The 17570-nt window shown below is 39.1% G+C and overlaps 1 protein-coding gene across 1 annotated transcript in view; it reads left to right on the forward strand.

Annotated features, from left to right (window-relative positions):
* CPS1 (carbamoyl-phosphate synthase 1) overlaps positions 1-17570 on the forward strand; it is an 86674-nt gene that overhangs the window by 38077 nt on the left and 31027 nt on the right. Inside the window, exon 22 of the mRNA XM_073553208.1 lies at positions 8044-8185. Within this exon, the coding sequence (XP_073409309.1) occupies positions 8044-8185 (142 nt within the window). The remainder of the gene's footprint in view (positions 1-8043; positions 8186-17570) is intronic.

The raw sequence follows: 17570 nt of genomic DNA on the forward strand, positions 1-17570 counted from the left end.
TTCACTGCTGACCGTGAATCATGAGTGATCAATCCAAGCTCTCTAACAGCGCCTCCAACTATTGTGTCCTTAAAATATTGGTTTTGTCTTATATGTTGAAGGAACCTTTTGAGGTGCACCTTCAAGACCCAGATGCAGCTGCAACTCCTGCGTCCTCTATAATTAAGCCCCTGCAAACAACTCTGCCAGCTTCTCATTGCCCAAGTGAGGAGCAAGGCCACATGCCCACCCTGCTCCTCTTCAGCTGTCCACAATGGCATTATCATTAGAGTCCACCGTGCAAAAAATAGAAAATGGTGGCATAAAAAAGACTCTGTCAGCAATTAATTTCCTGCAGAGATGTTTGGTACTACTTAGTTTAAAGGAATTGTCTGGTTAAAGAAAGTTATGGCCTATCCATGGGATAAGAGATAATTTGCTGATCAGTTGGGTGTCTAACTGCTGGGACTTGAACCAATCAGCAGATTCGGGAATTTTTATCCCCTGTGAGAAATTTTTATCCCCATTAAAAGATGGTGTAATGTTCAATTGTTACACATATCATTCTCGACAGGACTGATTGAAAAAGCCAAGCACTGTGCTTGTTAACCCCTTTAGGAATGAATGGATCGACAAGTTGAGCATGAGCACTGTTGCTCCATTGTAATGTGGATAAAAGTTCCTCCTTCTTCAGCCATCCTAGTGGTCGGCTCTCCATTGAACAAAAAGTTATCACCTATCCTACTTGTTTTAACTGGACAATCCCTTTAAAGTGAACCTGTCATGTGAAAAAATTCATTTATCCTGCAGAAATGGGGTTAATTTGCAAGTTAATAGCATTCTGGCATCAGCACTTACACCCTCGCTGCCGACAGTAAATTATCTTTGTTCCTGCAGCGAGTGTGTCTGTTTCAGTGCAAAGGTGGTTCAGTCACTGCTCTGAGTATAGAGAATGGCGACTGGAACCGCGCCCCCAGAACTGATTGACAGCAGCTCAGCATTAGGGATGGCTGTCAGTCATTGCCGGGGGCGTGGCTACAGCCGCCATTCCACAGTGAATGAAACTGCACCAGCACTGCCCCGGTGACTGAAACCCAAACGCAAGCGAGAGGAATAAAGTTCAGTTCCTCCCATCAGCAGAGGTCTAAGGGCCTGTGCGGGCCGGTTAAGACTGCTATTAACCTACAGATTAACCCCATATCTGCAGGATAATATATTTTTTTCATGTGACAGGTTCTCTTTAATTTTGTTTCAGAGTCACGAATAAGCACAGGAACAGGTTAATTTTCATAGTTATTTGGTACATTAAAATCAAAAAGTTGTAATTTGCTGTCGGACAACCATAAATTAAGCCAAATGTTTAGACACCATTCTATAGGTTAGTGATAATTAGCTTAATGTGAAGCCAAGTAAGATATTGCACAAAAATGCGCATGTTCGGACGTCACACTGGAAACAGATGATAGAGGACTAGACTATGTCACTGAAGGCAAGGCTAGAATATGATAGATGGACGGCAGACCTCCAACATCCTAATGCTGTTAAAATCCGTTTTTCATGCGCTGGGTACAATAAGCAGATGCAGGAACAGGTGGCAGTCTTTAGAACTGGTGGTAGTAGACAAAACCGCCTCCACTGATTTACTGCAAAAGCACAAATAATTCACTTAACCTCATCAGTGCTTGGCAGACTGGAAAATTAATACTGGCCAGTAAGACAAAAAACAGATAAGTAGGCAGCATTGCCACCGCGTGGAAGTTGTTGAACGCCCAGTGTTCTGAGTACCGATTTATTACATTTCAATGCATGAACATAAAAAGCTTCGAAAGGTATTGTGCTATAGTCAAATCTAGCATCTACTGTCCAGAAATCAGATCTAAACAGCACGTCAAATGGCACATACTCATGTCCAATAAAGTCATGTTTTTACAGAGAGTGATTACGATTTTGCTACAGGCAATTCCTAGTTGTTCTTGTTAATGTCTATGTAACAATGCAAAACATTCTGCTCATATTGCAGAACATTACCATATGCCCATGACTAGGGCAACAGAAAAGGGAATACAAACCACTCTAAGTGAGACATCCATCTCAGAATTCCTATATTACTTCACCTAGATGCAGTGTTGGTTTCGCAGAATATGCACGAATTGTCCGAAGTACAGCAGAAAATGTTTTTTAATTTTTTTAAATTATTTATTGTGGAACGCAAAGTTTTGGCACATGGTTCTATCTCAAGCTTTAGGTGATATACAGTGCCTTGCGAAAGTATTCGGCCCCTCAACCTTTTCCCACATATCATGCTTCAAACATAAAGATACCAAATGTAAGTTTTTAGTGAAGAATCAACAACAAGTGGGACATAATTGTGAAGTTGTTGAACGAAATTTATTGGTTATTTTAAATTTTTGTGGAAATTCAAAAACTGAAAAGTGGGGCGTGCAATATTATTTGGTCCCTTTACTTTCAGTGCAGCAAACTCACTCCAGAAGTTCATTGTGGATCTCTGAATGATCCAATGTTGTCCTAAATGATTAATGATGATAAATATAATCCATCTGTGTGTAATCAAGTCTCCATATAAATGCACCTGCTCTGTGATAGTCTCAGGGTTCTGTTTGATGCACAGAGAGCATCATGAAGACCAAGGAACACAACAGGCAGGTCTGTGATACTGTTGTGGAGAAGTTTAAAGCCAGATTTGGATACAAAATGATTTCCAAAACTTTAAGCATCCCAAGGAGCACTGTGCAAGCGATCATATTGAAATGGAAGGCGTATCATACCACTGCAAATCTACCAAGACCCGGCCGTCCCTCTAAACTTTCATCTCAAACAAGGAGAAGACTGATCAGAGATGCAGCCAAGAGGCCCATTATCACTCTGGATGAACTGCAGAGATCTACAGCTGAGGTGGGACAGTCTGTCCATAGGATAACAATCAGTCGTACACTGCACAAATCTGTCCTTTATGCAAGAGTGGCAAGAAGAAAGCCATTTCTCAAAGAGATCCATAAAAAGTGTCGTTTAAAATTTGCAACAAGCCACCTGGCAGACACACCAAACATGTGGAAGAAGGTGCTCTGGTCAGATGAAACCAAAATCAAACTTTTTGGCAACAATGCCAAACGATATGTTTGGCATAAAGGCCCACACAGCTCATCACCCTGAACACGCCATCCCCACTGTCAAACATGGTGGTGGCAGCATCATGGTTTGGGCCTGCTTTTCGTCAGCAGGGACAGGAAAGATGGTTAAAATTGATGGGAAGATGGATGGAGCCAAATGCAGGACCATTCTTGAAGACAACATGTTGGAGTCTGCAAAAGACCTGAGACTGGGACAGAGATTTGTCTTCCAACAAGACAATGATCCCAAACATAAAGCAAAATCTACAATGCAATGGTTCATAAATAAACGTATCCAGGTGTTATAATGGCCAAGTCAAAGTCCAGACTTGAATCCAATCGAGAATTTGTGGAAAGAGCTGAAAACTGCTGTTCACAAAAGATCTCCATTAAACCTCACTGAGCTCAAGCTGTTTGCCAAGGAAGAATGGGCAAGAATTTCAGTCTCTCAATGTACAAAACTGATAGAGACATACCCCAAGTGTCTTGCAGCTGTAATGGCAGCAAAAGGTGGCGCAACAAAGTATTAAGCTAAAGGGACCGAATAATATTGCACACCCCACTTTTCAGTTTTTGAATTTCCACAAAAATGTAAAATAACCAATAAATTTTGTTCAACTTCACAATTGTGTTCCACTTGTTGTTGATTCTTCACCAAAAAATTACATTTGGTATCTTTATGTTTGAAGCATGATATGTGGGAAAAGGTTGAAAAGTTCCAGGAGGCTGAATACTTTCGCAAGGCACTGTACATCTTGACATTGGCCTGCGTCCCAAACCATTGGCATTATGTGCATTAGTTTTCCACAATAAAGCCTTTAAAATGTACCTGGTGTGCCTTGGACTTCTGTGGTGGATAAAGATGGAACCCACCTCCAAGTTAGCACAGTTCTACCTTACCTACTTTGCAAGATTCCTGTTTGGACTATTGTGAAACTTCTATCAAAGGCTTGTGGAGACAAACATAAGGAATAGTCATTTTTGGCGCATGTTACCACTAGAGATGAGCAAATATCTTCGGCTCCTTCCTTATTCGGCAAGCTATAGCGCTTATATGAGAAGCTGCATTGGGAACCTGGCTAACTGGAGCGCTCTTGATAATCAGCTGTTCTGAGCCTCAGCTATATGAGTCCCGATGGGGTAACAGTCGCAAAACACGGGCTCTCCATGCATATGTTGTTCCTATCACACAGCTGTGACACATGCAGCTGCAGCGCCCAACAGCTGATTATCGGGAGCGATCCAGTTAGCCAGGTTCCCAATGCAGCTTCTAAGGTATGCGCTATAGCTTGCTGAATAAGATATTCGCTCACCTCTAGTTACTATGCCTGTGCTCACTTTTGCACCATGGATGAACCAATGGCACCTTCCATGCAAAGTGCTTGTTATTACAATAATTGTTGATCCAGACAACAAATGTACCAATACCAATATAGTTTGTCCCCAATTAAAGGAGGACGATATCACATTGAATGGTCTGCGGTGCAGTAAATGAGAAGCCTTTTGTGTTCCAAAATGGCTTTTTTATTGTCCCAACTCATTTTGGCACCAAATTGGCGCCTTTCTCATGGTAAAAAACAAGTAGCCGTTACTTGTTGACATACATATTAAATATTGTAGCTGTCAACAGAAAGTTTATGTCTTCCAGGTACTTCATACACATGCACACGTGGTTCACCTGAGCATGCATATGCTCTGTATGGTGAAGGGAGAGTAAGCCACTGGTGACAGCAGAATTGGAAGTTCCAATTCAAAGTCTCGCACCTGACCTCATCTTTTGGGATACAGTTTGGGAGGCATCCACAAATATCAAATGGTCTGCCTGTCTTTGCAAATCCTATGGGGTCCTAACACAGTAATTTAACTAGTTCTGAGCTAGGATTACACCCACATTGTAGATTGAAGTTACTTGTTACCGATGTGAATGGAAAGTCTAATTCTGTTTCCAAAAAAGAAAAAAAAAAAGGCGCTAATATTTTTTATAGTCTCCAAATTCTGGATCTTGATACATTGTGGTGGGGCATTAAACTCAAACTTCACTGCCGTGTAAGATTGGAGTGATGAGAACATTGAAATTTGGGATTCAGGATGAAACCAGTAACCACTTTCGTGTAGCGCATTGTCTTTTATTATAGAAAGTCGGAAATCCAATACAGCAGCTTGTACATTGTTCTCTCTTTATGTCCTTCCAGCTATGCATTTTTCTCTTCTTCCTCCATTTAAGCTGATGATAATTTGTTCATAAATCTGAGGGTGTCTTTTAGTGTCCATATAAAAGCAGAGGAATAGATAGCAGTAAATCTGGACGCCTGGCTGTATAATATTCTTAGCGGTTTGCCGACTCACTTTGACCTTTCCCGGTTTACGAGATCTTGTTGAGCTTCCCTTGTTGCTTTTGCAATGATCATGAGTTCTTGACTTGTCACTTCAGTTTTTCTTAGACCACAAGGGGGCAGTACAGACTCGGATAACTGTAAACAATTGAAAATCTGTATTTAAAGAGTGAAATAAAGAGTCGGACTTTATTGCGTATATGGCAATCAATTACTTGGTTGACTACAATTATTTAAGAATTTCTCTTCCATATATTCTTCTGTACAGTAGAATTGTCAACAGATTATTTACAGTAAAAAGAATCTTTAAAGCATAATATCAGTGTCCTTTCTCACTTAGCCGTTTTATTATACTATTCATAAAGGCCATCAATAAACCTTGTAGTTTAAAATCAGAGTACGCTTGAAGGCCTCAGAAATTGCCAAGCCTAAAAATTTGTGGATAAGAATGAAATTCAATTGTTGAAGCAAAACAAGAATAGGAAAGAAACGTCATCGAGAAATGAGCTCTGGTGCCAGACATAATGAAATGTAATAGTCAAAAAACTGTAGTTTGCAAGAAATAATCCACAAAACAGTGAGTCTGAGAGTAAAAATGCTTTGTTAGTGAGAGCAGTCCTCTTGACCGTCTTATGTACGGTAAGTAGGTGCTCGCCATGAGAATTGATGGGAAAGTGGAATCATTTATGATCGTGTTGCTTGGATGAAATGTTTTTTATGTATATGATCAGTTTGGGAATTTGAAAAAAAAAAACCTTGCTGTGTCTCATGATTTTTGTTAATTGGGATCAAAATCTCTCTTGAACAGTAGATAGAAAGTGTCTAGAATTTATATGTAATAAACTCAATGTACGCCTGTGTATACCAGCGTGCACTGCAGGCAGGGCGGGAGGTGGAGGCAGAGCGGCCCACAGACTGGAGTACCTCTGCTATCTGCTACTCCAGTCTCTCAGACCGGAGTAGCAGATAGCAGAGCTACGCCGGTCTGTCTGTGCCGCTCTGCCTCCACCTCCCGCCCTCCCTGCAGTGCACACTGGGAGCTAGGGTAAACATCGGGTTTCTAAGGGCCCCGCGGCCCTTAGAAACCTGATGTTTACGTTGGTAACCAGCGTGCTCGCTGGTCCTGATCGCTGGAGGGACTGTCTATGTGACAGCTCACCAGCGATCAGCTAACAATGTCCCAGCGATCCCATCCACGTCGGATCGTTGGTGGGATCGCTGGGACATCGTTATGTGTAACGGTACCCTAAGGCCTTACAACGCCTTTAATTACACTCTGCAGTTGTGTTGCAGGGAAGTTCTCCCTATCAAATTACAGCTGATTGCCACAGGTACCATAAGAAGGATACCCCGTGATCAGGGTACAATTGGGACACCCTTCTAACAAACAAGGACTGTCCAAAGTGGATAACCCTTTTGAATAAAAAACATACGTAGAATATTATTTCCAAAACATTCATCAATTTTCTAGAAAAAAAATGAGGCACAAAATCAATGAATGCTTTGTAGATTTTGAGAGCTATTCCCATGTCAGACATTTAAGGCATGAACTTTAGGATGTGCTACAAGTGTCATATAGATGCGGGTCACACCTCTGGAACCCACACCTGAAAATGGGGTCCCATTTCATGCCCTGGAAATGTACTATAAGTGATGTAATATGGGACTCTGATCACACATTTGCTATTGGAGCTTCAAAAAAATAAAACTCCAAAGTATTATGTCGCAGAATTGAATTTTTAATTTTTCGTTGATCTTTCCCAGTCATTCTTTACAAAGGCTTTCTTTTTTGAAAAAAATGAAAAATTAATCGTATTGAACAAATCAGGACCTTTGTTACGGGACGGTGATCTCTGATCTAATGTTTTCCATTGATATGACAGCCATTTACATGAGCCATAATTGCGTAGTCTAAGCCCAGTCTACACACGTTCTACAATATCAAAGATTGTTTCTCGCACCATGCAGAGTTGTATCTGCATAAGATGTATAATTGATACATTTCTTAGCATTTAAGGCTGGGTATAAAATGTCTTCAGTGTTTGTTTAAAGCTGAAAAAAAAGTCTCAGTTGGATGTCGCCAGGCGTACACTGTACCATGGCCTGTGTACCCTTTTTTGGATGATTAGCCATGTCACAAATCCAGGCAATGAAAAGGACAAGGAGACATAAGGGACACTGAATTGTGTCTGGGTGATTGGGATGCGTCAAGCATTCGTCCAGTGTCTCCTTTCGTTCCCTCTGCTGCTCCTTTTGACAGGTGAAAACTTACTCATTAAGAGGAATTTTATTCATCCTCCTTTTATCATGTATTATTGAACACGGCATGTGAGGAGTGCAGGAACTTTCAAAGAAGAGCAGGATGAAATCTTAAGCAAACATCAAGCACGCTTGAAATATATGAATAAAAGCCGACTCCCTTTAAAAAACAGTAAAAATACCCCTGATATATAAGATATCATATGCAATGTAATAATACCAAATTTGCTTCAATATTTATAAATGATCCTTCCTAATCTAGAGAGTGTTAAGGACATTGTGGGGTGAATTGTGGTTGATCTTATGGAATGTAGTCTGAAGATTTGATTTATCTTTTACTTTAGTGAATCTTTACCAGAAGAGACTTTACGTCGTGCCAAGCAAATTGGGTTCTCTGACCGGTATATCGGGAAATGTCTGGGGCTGAATGAAGCGCAAACCAGAGAGTTAAGGATAAACAAGAACGTTAAGCCTTGGGTCAAGCAGGTACGTAGACTTTCCACAACAAACTGCAGGTGTGAAACTGTAAGAGATTGGTCGTTGTAAGTAAATGAGGCAGTTAAAGGGATATTCCAATATCAATTGATCATGTCATGGCAGTCATTGATAAAATTATGCAATTGTCTTCCTTGACTTTCCCTTTTCTATTTTATTGTGTACAGCTCATTGAGAAGGGGACCGACCACCTCGCCAAGGCAGCGAGAAAACCCCTTGGTAGCAAGATATAAAAAATAAAATAGAAAATGAGAGATATTGGGAAAACAGAGAGGAATTTGAAGAACAAATTAAATTTAATTTCCTTTTTAGAGAGGTTGTTTGAAATTTCCTAATAATGACTTCCCCTATCTAGCTCCATCAACTTGCATATAATGGCTCTTGGGCATACATAGTAGCCCAGGAGCCGTTCTACAATGCTACTCACTTACCCTTTATCCTCATAAGATACTGTGGATCAGGGTTTTTACAGATCAGGTCAGAAGCACAACAATGCTATAGGCCTGAGCAGTTGCTAAAGAAGGAGTACCGGCCAACAACGCAACCAGGAAGGCGGCTGCCAGGAGAGCAGCATGCCCCTGAAGACAGACGATGAGATAATTGTCTCAATATTACAGAATGTATTGATTGAAGAGATAAGTTGATAAAACTGGGGGTGTGAGAATGGACAGATCCTATATCCCAATAGACATATAGCTGAATCATACTTAGAGTTATCCTATAAGGTTTAGTCAACAAAACAGTGGTCCCCATGATACTATTCTTTGAATTATTAATGGTTATTTATAATAGTCCTGGCTTACTAACATTAAAAATGTAGAGGAGCATAATACTACATTTACTGGGGGTATAATGTTACACTTACGAAACAAAAATTTGAACAAAACAAAAATAAGTAGATAAAAGTCTATTGGAATTGGGTATGCATATTTTGGAAGATAAAATAGTTAAAGAAATCCTCCTCCTCTCATCAAAGTTTTTATCTTAATATATTGCAGTCATCATATTATTCAGCACTGTGCACTTACAATTGCTCATTTTGCCTTTCTACCCAGATAATTCTTCTCTTTTCCATTAGGTCTATAACATTGCATGATTAAGAACTGTCTAACTAAATCCTCCTAAGCTCTGTGTAGGAACAGGAGGTCAATTCTGCCTTCATGAGTTATCATTGCAAAATTCTCTGGCAGGGGAGGAGGAAGCAGCTTGTTCAAATGTTGAAGAGAGAGATGATTTCTGCAGGGAAAAGAGACTTCCTGTTTCTACATAGAGCAGAGAAAAGAGAAGATTTTACTAGGTGGAAAGGTAAAATGAGCAATTGTAAGTACACAGTGCTATATAATATGATGACTAATTATAATCAACAAAGATATCCAATAAAATATATTAGTGTGCCTCACACAACAATATCATCAAACCCATGTGTTCCATAAAATTATATGTTAAGCAGAAAAGAGCACAATATTTGAACAATTTATAAAATTTTATTATTCCACATGGAAAATTAATACATCACAACGAAAAAACAAAAAAGAAAAATGGTAAAGCTGGAATAACCTCTGTGGTGGGACTGAAAAGGCTATGGACTACTTTAAACACATGAATGTCAATTTAATAACAATCGGTACTGGTCCTTTAATGTTGAAAATAAAGGGTTAACAATTCATTAACCTCCATAAAAGTGCTCAAAGCCCGACAAAAGCCATAGGTAATAGTAATAACTAGACAAAGAAATGGAGCAATAGCGATATAATCCCTAAAACAAGGAGCCGGTAACCATTATAATAAAAGCGATATGAAAACTCACATGTGTGGAGCCTGCCACGCCCCTCACCCCTGAAGAAGAGGATGAAACACGCGTCGGGGTGAGGGACATGGCAAACTTAGGAGTGAGTGCCGGCGACAGTGTCGTGTATTGACGTGCGAGACTTATCAGAGTTTCTCGCAAGTCTGACCCCGGCGTTACTAGAAGCAACAGTACATGTAGAGGGGACCAAAAATTGTCAATTAGTCTTGTAGTGGTTACCTTTTTCCATTTTTGCCCCTTTAAATTCGCATTGCGAAAAGATTTGACACTAGTAGAAATTCCCTTTTGGAAATTTATGAAATTTGCAACAAAATTGAACAGATAATGAAAAAAAAAAAACAGAGGCAAAGTATTATTCACCAAAGTGTACTGCATTAATCAACTACACAAAAGTATTATGGCTGCATCGAGCATCAAGGGTCTAAAGGCCCAAGGCCAAGGGTGATGTGCCCTGAAGGACATTCAAGGCATCACGAAAAACAATAACAAATGGCTTACATTTACAACCCTGTGAAGACAGATTACATTAACACAATATTTACACACTGGAATTGAATAGGGAAAATTGGACGTGGACAAGAATTTCAATGATCTTCATGCCCATATTAAAATGCAAGGGAGGAAGATTTCAGCATGAAGCAAGAACCATGGCACCGCGGTCATACTTTGAAGCTACTGGTTGTCACATCAAGAAAAAAAGAGCAGAGATTTCTTATACATTATTTTTTAATCGTTCTGAACCTGTCAATACAGCTTTTTGACAGTAGTAAAACAGGAGGCTTCAGAAACTCTGCAATTAATTTGCTAGAACAGCCCTGTTCTTTATTTTCCAAATATTAACATTCCTCCAATATCTCCAGGACGTGAAATTCAAGGATCAAATCATCTAGTTTTTTTTTTAACAGTTTATTGCTCAAAATCCATCAAAGACAAAGAAAGGGGAAGTTAAAAATTAGAAAAATTCAGTCTCTGATGGAATCAATCGTGCTATATAAATAAATAATAATATTATTACACTGGTGTTTATACATGCAGAGCCCACATATTTCCCAGCAAATGATAGCTGTAATAATCAGCCATCATCTGCCTGTAACAGCTGCAGGTGGAGAAAAGCTCTGCCTGTGGCTGTTAACCTGTGAAATGCTGCTGTCAATCTGTGACAGCTGCATTTACAGCATGTCGGTAGGAGGCCGCGCTGTTCTGTGTGCCCATTGGGCGTTACCATGATAGCCACGTGTCTTCTGAAGACCCCTGCTGCTGTTATGATGGTACTCCTGTGAAAGTCAGCCTGCGACTGGCGTTCATAGGAGAACGTGATTTTTTTTATTGCTGTGTATAGTAGAAGCAATCAGATGATCGCAGGTTCAAGTGCCTAAGGGGACTAACAGATACAGTCAAAAGATAAAAAATAGTCTTAAAAAAATAAATAAATAAGAGTCCAAATAATCCCCATTTTCCCTCCATTAAAAATTAAGAAATAATTTAAAAAAAATTACACATATTTGGTATAGCTGCATTCATAAAAGTCCTTTCTATCAAAATCTAAAAAAAAATAATCTGATCAGTAAGCGGCAAACTGAGAAAAAAAAAATCAAAAAGCAACAATTGTTTTTTTTGGCCACCTCAACAATACAAAAAAATGTAATGAGAGGAGATCAAAACATCATATGTACCCCAAAACGATATCAATAAAAACATTGGTTCTGTACACAAAAATCAAGCCTTCACATAATTTCATATTCAGATAATTGAAAACATTGCAGCTTTCAGAAAAATGGCGCCACAAAGAATTTTTATTTCTTATTTTCACAAATTTCTGAAATTTTTTTTCAACACTTAAGTAAAATAAAAACTATGAATGTTTGGAATCTATGTGATCGGACTGACTTGGAGAATCAGATTGCCAGGTCATTTTACCATGGAATGAACAATGTAAATAAAAATCCCTAAAAATAATTGCGGAATTGTGGAATTTTTAGCTATTTTGACAAAGTTGATTTTTTTTCTCGCTTTCTAGTACATCATATGATAAAATGGATGGTGTCATTGAAAAGTACAACTCATCCCACAAAAAATAAGTCCTCACACGGCTATGTCCACACAAAGATTTAAAAAAAAAGTTATGGCTCTATGAGTAAGGGGAAGAAACACTGAAGAAAAAAAATCACGCAGGCCTTAAGGGGTTAAGGGAACATATCACTTTTTTTAGTCATTAAAACCAGATGCTGCTACATATTATTTTTGTCCAATCCATTAACATTTTCTGATAGATTTCTTAACTCCATTTTCCTGTATGTGTTGCAGCCCTCTCGCCCGAGCTACTATTACCAGCATTCAGAGAGAAGCTTTACAGCAGCTACATTCACCATAGGAAACCACTGAAAGAAAATGTTAATTAGTTTCTTTAAAATATATTTTTGGACGTGTTTTGTGATCCATATAGAGGTCAGTGTGTAGGGAGGGAGAGGAGGTGAGCTGAGCTGAACAGTGTGATCTTGTTTTATCTGAATGTAGGTGTTATCTGTCATTGTCATCCTACCTGTGATGATAATATGACTACTGGAAAGTGATCTTTAAAGCACCGAAAATGTCAAACTATAATTCGGATCAGCGATCTGAGTGAAAACTACAATATTTTGGGATTTTTTTGTTAAATATATGATGATGTGGGAAATTAAAAAATGAAAATCACCAAACATTCTTAAATAATATTTTTAAGGCTCTGCTCATATGCCCATTTGGCCTTTCAATTTTATGGACAAACAAATGGATTCATTTATCTGTTGCATCAGTTATCATTTACTTATAATTCATTAAGTTGTTATTTAGTTATCATCAATTTAGTGACCAAGTTTTAGAATGGAAAAAAGCCCTGCATGCAGAACTTTCTCTTGACGGACTTTGGAGGCTCACATAGGTGCACTTTGATCTTCCCTACTGTGGACATATGCAACAACCTAAAACCCCACACGTGTGGTTAATGTGGAAAGAGCCTAAAATCTAACTGCGCATGCGCCGGCACACATCTTTCTGTCTCCTGATTACCGGAGCCAGTTCACCCATATTGCTTTGTTCCCTGCTGCCAGAATTGAGTTTAATTCCAGCAGCAGGGAACAAAACAACATTGGTGAAATGGTTCCGGTAAGCAAGAGATGGAATTACGTATGCGCAATTAAGTTTTAGGCTGTAGGGCTGAGCAAAGCACACCTGTGCAAGCCGCCGATGTCTAGACACAGAAATGAGGTTCCAATTGACTATGTAGATCAGGGTTCCCCAACTCCAGTCCTCAAGGCCCACCAACAGATCATGTTTTCAGGATTTCCTTAAGGCCCTTTTACATTTAGCGATGCACCAGCGATCCGACCAGGTCAGGATCGCTGGTGCATCGCTAAATGATCGCTAGTGAGCTTTCATACAGAAAGATCTCACAGCGATGCAGCAGCGACGCAGCGCACGATACTTACCATTCACACACAGCGATCCTGACGTCCTCCCGCCCGCCTCCACGCGTCGCTCGTCGTCACAGCAGGAAGTCTCAGCAGGAAGCGCCCGACGAGAAATGGAGCCGGACATTCTCGCGCGATCAGCGATGGACAGCGGGGGAGCCGGTCGCTGGTAAGTATCACACATAGCGATATCGCTAGCAATATCACTATAACGTCACAAAACCAGTGACGTTTTAGCGATATTGCTAGCGATATCGCTTAGTGTAAAACCCCCTTAAGTATTGCTCAGGTGATAATTGCATCACCTGTGCAATACAAAGGAAATCCTGAAAACATGATCTGTTGGTGGGCCTTGAGGACTGGAGCTGGGGAACACTGATGTAGATGATTCAGGATGCGTCATCCACATAAATCACAGCGGGAGGATGGAGTTTAGCAAGGGTGGGGAGGGTCAAGGGCCGCTGCATTGATGCCCATCGGACCGGACCGTGCTAATTTTTATACCTCATTGGAGCACTTCAAAAGATTATTTGGGAATATACGGAGGAGTCAGGACATAATATACAGCTTTCTGGAATGCAGCATTGGCGCTATGAAAGGTGGTCGTACTGGTTCATACATGAAAACACAGGTGAGAAGTTCTCTTTAAAAATGGAAACCAAATGAATCCCATAATAGTCAATCAGATCCCTCTGCTTCCATTTGCATAACTGATGCAATGGATAAATTATTCCATTTGTCTGTTTCTAAAATAGTACAGACAAACGGAATGTCCAAGGAGACAAATGAACAATATAAACTTGATTTGCCGGTTTATGACTTCCCCCTTCCTAACCAGAACATTTCATGTTTTATCGCACATGTGCTTTTAGCGGCTCTAAAAAAAAATTGCTAGTTTGGATATTCAGGTAACTTTTACATTTTTAATTTTTTTTACACCACAAAGGACCACTAAAAATATTTTAAATAGTATTCCCCTCTCATTATAAATTATTTTTACACATTGGACATATTTTTTAATTCTGGCATGACTAGGAACATCGATTCAGACTGGCAGTGTCTCTTTCTTATTTGTTTATTTTTTCTTTTAACTTATGCTTTTTTTTCAGTATTTGGTCAGTATTGTACCTCAGTATTTGTAAGCCAAAACCAGTAGTGGCTGATAAATCCAGAAGTGGTGACGTGTTTCTATTAGACTTTTCCTCTGATTGTTCCTCTCCTGGTTTTGGCTTACAAATACTGAGGTAAAATACTGACCAAATACTGAAGGTGTGAACATGGCCCAAAGGTAAGAATATACAGAGTATTTTTTCCTCCTTAAATGTTCCGTGATTTTTTTGGGAACTTTGTAAATCCATGAAAGTCTTCCGGCTAGAATCCTCTTCCTATCTGAGCCAATTGGATCTTTTTAAGCAAAAGTGCAAATGGAAAATTCTGATTGGCTTAGATGATATTGCTATTAAAATCTCGATATTTTTTATATCATCGGACAGATTAACCTGCTCTTTGTCAGGCAATTTCATTTTCCATTTTCATCATTTCTTATTTCACCCACAAAGCAATTCCGACGCTTGCTCTTTGAGAGCTCCCATTGAAACGGCGGCGTTCCGCTGAAGTGGCAATTAAACAGTATATAAAAACCTGTAATCACGAAACATCAGGAGCTGACCTGGTTTAAACGTGCAGCATCTGGCTCGAAAAAACTAGCCTCGCAGCCATCTCCCGAGGTGCTAACATTGTTTTATGGGCTAATACTTTATTTTAAGTGCCCCATCATTACCAAAGTAATTCTGCATTCATGGCGAGCGCCTCTGTTTTAATGAAGTTACTTGGTATTCGCTGTCGTAGCACGGATGCATTTGTGCGCTTGATCCCGTCATTTGCCATGAAGTAATAGAATCCTGGTTTGAGCTAATTAATGTGGCACTCTTTCATTGCTGGACGGTTAGCCACAGACAGGGTTATGTAGTCTATGGTCACTCACAGACCATACAGTATATTATATGACTGCAGTAGCTGAGCCGTGCATATTAATAACCTATGGATGACATTATTATCGTCATTATTATTAATAACGCGTTATTTATATAGCACTAGAATATTCTGTTCTTTGCAATAGAGCATTAAAAAAAGTGACTATTCTATAATTGGAGTGGATGAACATATAAATTACAGCCTCGTATTGTTATATAAACTCCAAAGTGTTTCTATAAAAATCATTGCGAATGTCTTGTGATATTATTGTGTCCGCGACACCGTATATCCACGCTATAAATGGATTTTATTCCGGCTACATCTCCGCTATTTCTTATTAAATATGCGGAATAAAATAGAATTTGTGCTCAATATTTTGTAGATTGTAGACATGCCACCAAGGGAAGTTTTACAGAAATGTCTCATATAGTAGTTTTGTAGCCATATTGCATTCAGCTGCATTTTTACATGGGCTGATAATCAAGAATGCGCCTTCACTGATTTTATAAACTATAAGTCCTGATTCATCAATTGTCACTCTTCCTTTTTTTTCTGTCTTGTGGTGTTCAATGATGTTTTCTTTTTGCACCACATTCTTCAAAATGATGCAGGAGGTGAATGAGTTTTGTGCAGAGTCCAAAAATGGTCTTTGCAGAGATAAGGAGGATTTACAGATAATCTGCGCTTCTTGTATCCCGTGTAATAAATCCAAATCTAGACCAAAAGTATTTCTTCAGTCAATGCGTTTCGCAGTACCAGGCTTCTTCATCGGGATAAGAAAGGGTTTTTTTGCACTAAATTCTTCAAAATGACCTATGAGGTGTACTGAATCATTTTTGTGCTGTCAAAAACTGGACTTTATTTCTTTGTCATTTTTTAGGGGGAAAAAAATTACACCAAAATATCTGGCGTACATAAAATCACTGCGGGGTGGGGGGCTAGAATACATTTACAGCAAATGTAGTGATTTTCCAAAAAGTAGCAAATTATGACTTAAGATACTATAGTCCTACATATAAGTATTGGTCACATCATAAAGACCCTAACAAGGGAAGCAAGACTTGGAAGATAAGTGATAGTGAGCAATTTTATTGAAAAATACTGTACATAAAAACATAAAAATAAGGAAAACATAAAAAGTACAAGGAATCCATACAACGTTAAGAACCAGGAAAATAGAAAAATGGACAGGAGAGTAAATATATGAAGGAAGTATATATGCGGTAAATAAAAAAGGTACAATAAAATATGGCACCACTATATATATATATATATATATATATATATATATAGTAACATAATAACATAGTTAGCAAGGCCGAAAAAATATATTTATCCATCCAGATTAGCCTATATTCCGTCAGAATAAATCCCCAGATCTAAGGCCTTCTAAAGAATCTAATAACTCTAAGATACAATATTGTTACGCTCCTGGAAGACATCCAGGCCTCTCTTGAACCCCTCGACTGAGTTCTCCATCACCACTTCCTCAGGCAGGGAATTCCAGATTCTCACTGCCCTAACTGTAAAGAATCCTCTTCTATGCTGGTGGGAAAACCTCTTCTACAGACGCAGAGAATGCCCCCTTGTGACTGTCACCTTCCTTGGTATAAACAGATCCTCGGAGAGATATTTGTATTGTCCCCTTATATACATGGTTATTAGATCGCCCCTCAGTCGTCTTTTTTCTAGACTAAATAATCCTAATTTTGCTAATCTCTCTGGGTATTGTAGTTCCCTCATCTCTTTTATTAATTTTGTTGCCCTCCTTTGTACTCGCTCTAGTTCCATTATATCCTTCCTGAGCACTGGTGCCGAAAACTGTACACAGTACTCCATGTGCGGTCTAACCAGGGATTTGTACAGAGGCAGAATAATGCTCTCATCATGTGTATTCAGATCTTTTATAATGCACCCCATGATCCTGTTTGCCTTGCAGCCGCTGCCTGGCACTGGCTGCTCCAGGTAAGTTTATCATTAACTAGAATCTCCAAGTCCTAGTTAATGGTAAAGTTAATGATCCCCAAGTGTTTATATATATATATATATATATATATATATGGCACATATATGTATAAATGGCATATATATATATATATATACACTCACTGGCCACTTTATTAGGTACACCATGCTAGTAACGGGTTGG

This window comes from Dendrobates tinctorius, unplaced genomic scaffold (assembly GCF_039654945.1).
Source record: "Dendrobates tinctorius isolate UK_male_01 unplaced genomic scaffold, ASM3965494v1 ptg000199l, whole genome shotgun sequence".
In the NCBI taxonomy this organism is placed as follows: Eukaryota; Metazoa; Chordata; class Amphibia; order Anura; family Dendrobatidae; genus Dendrobates; species Dendrobates tinctorius.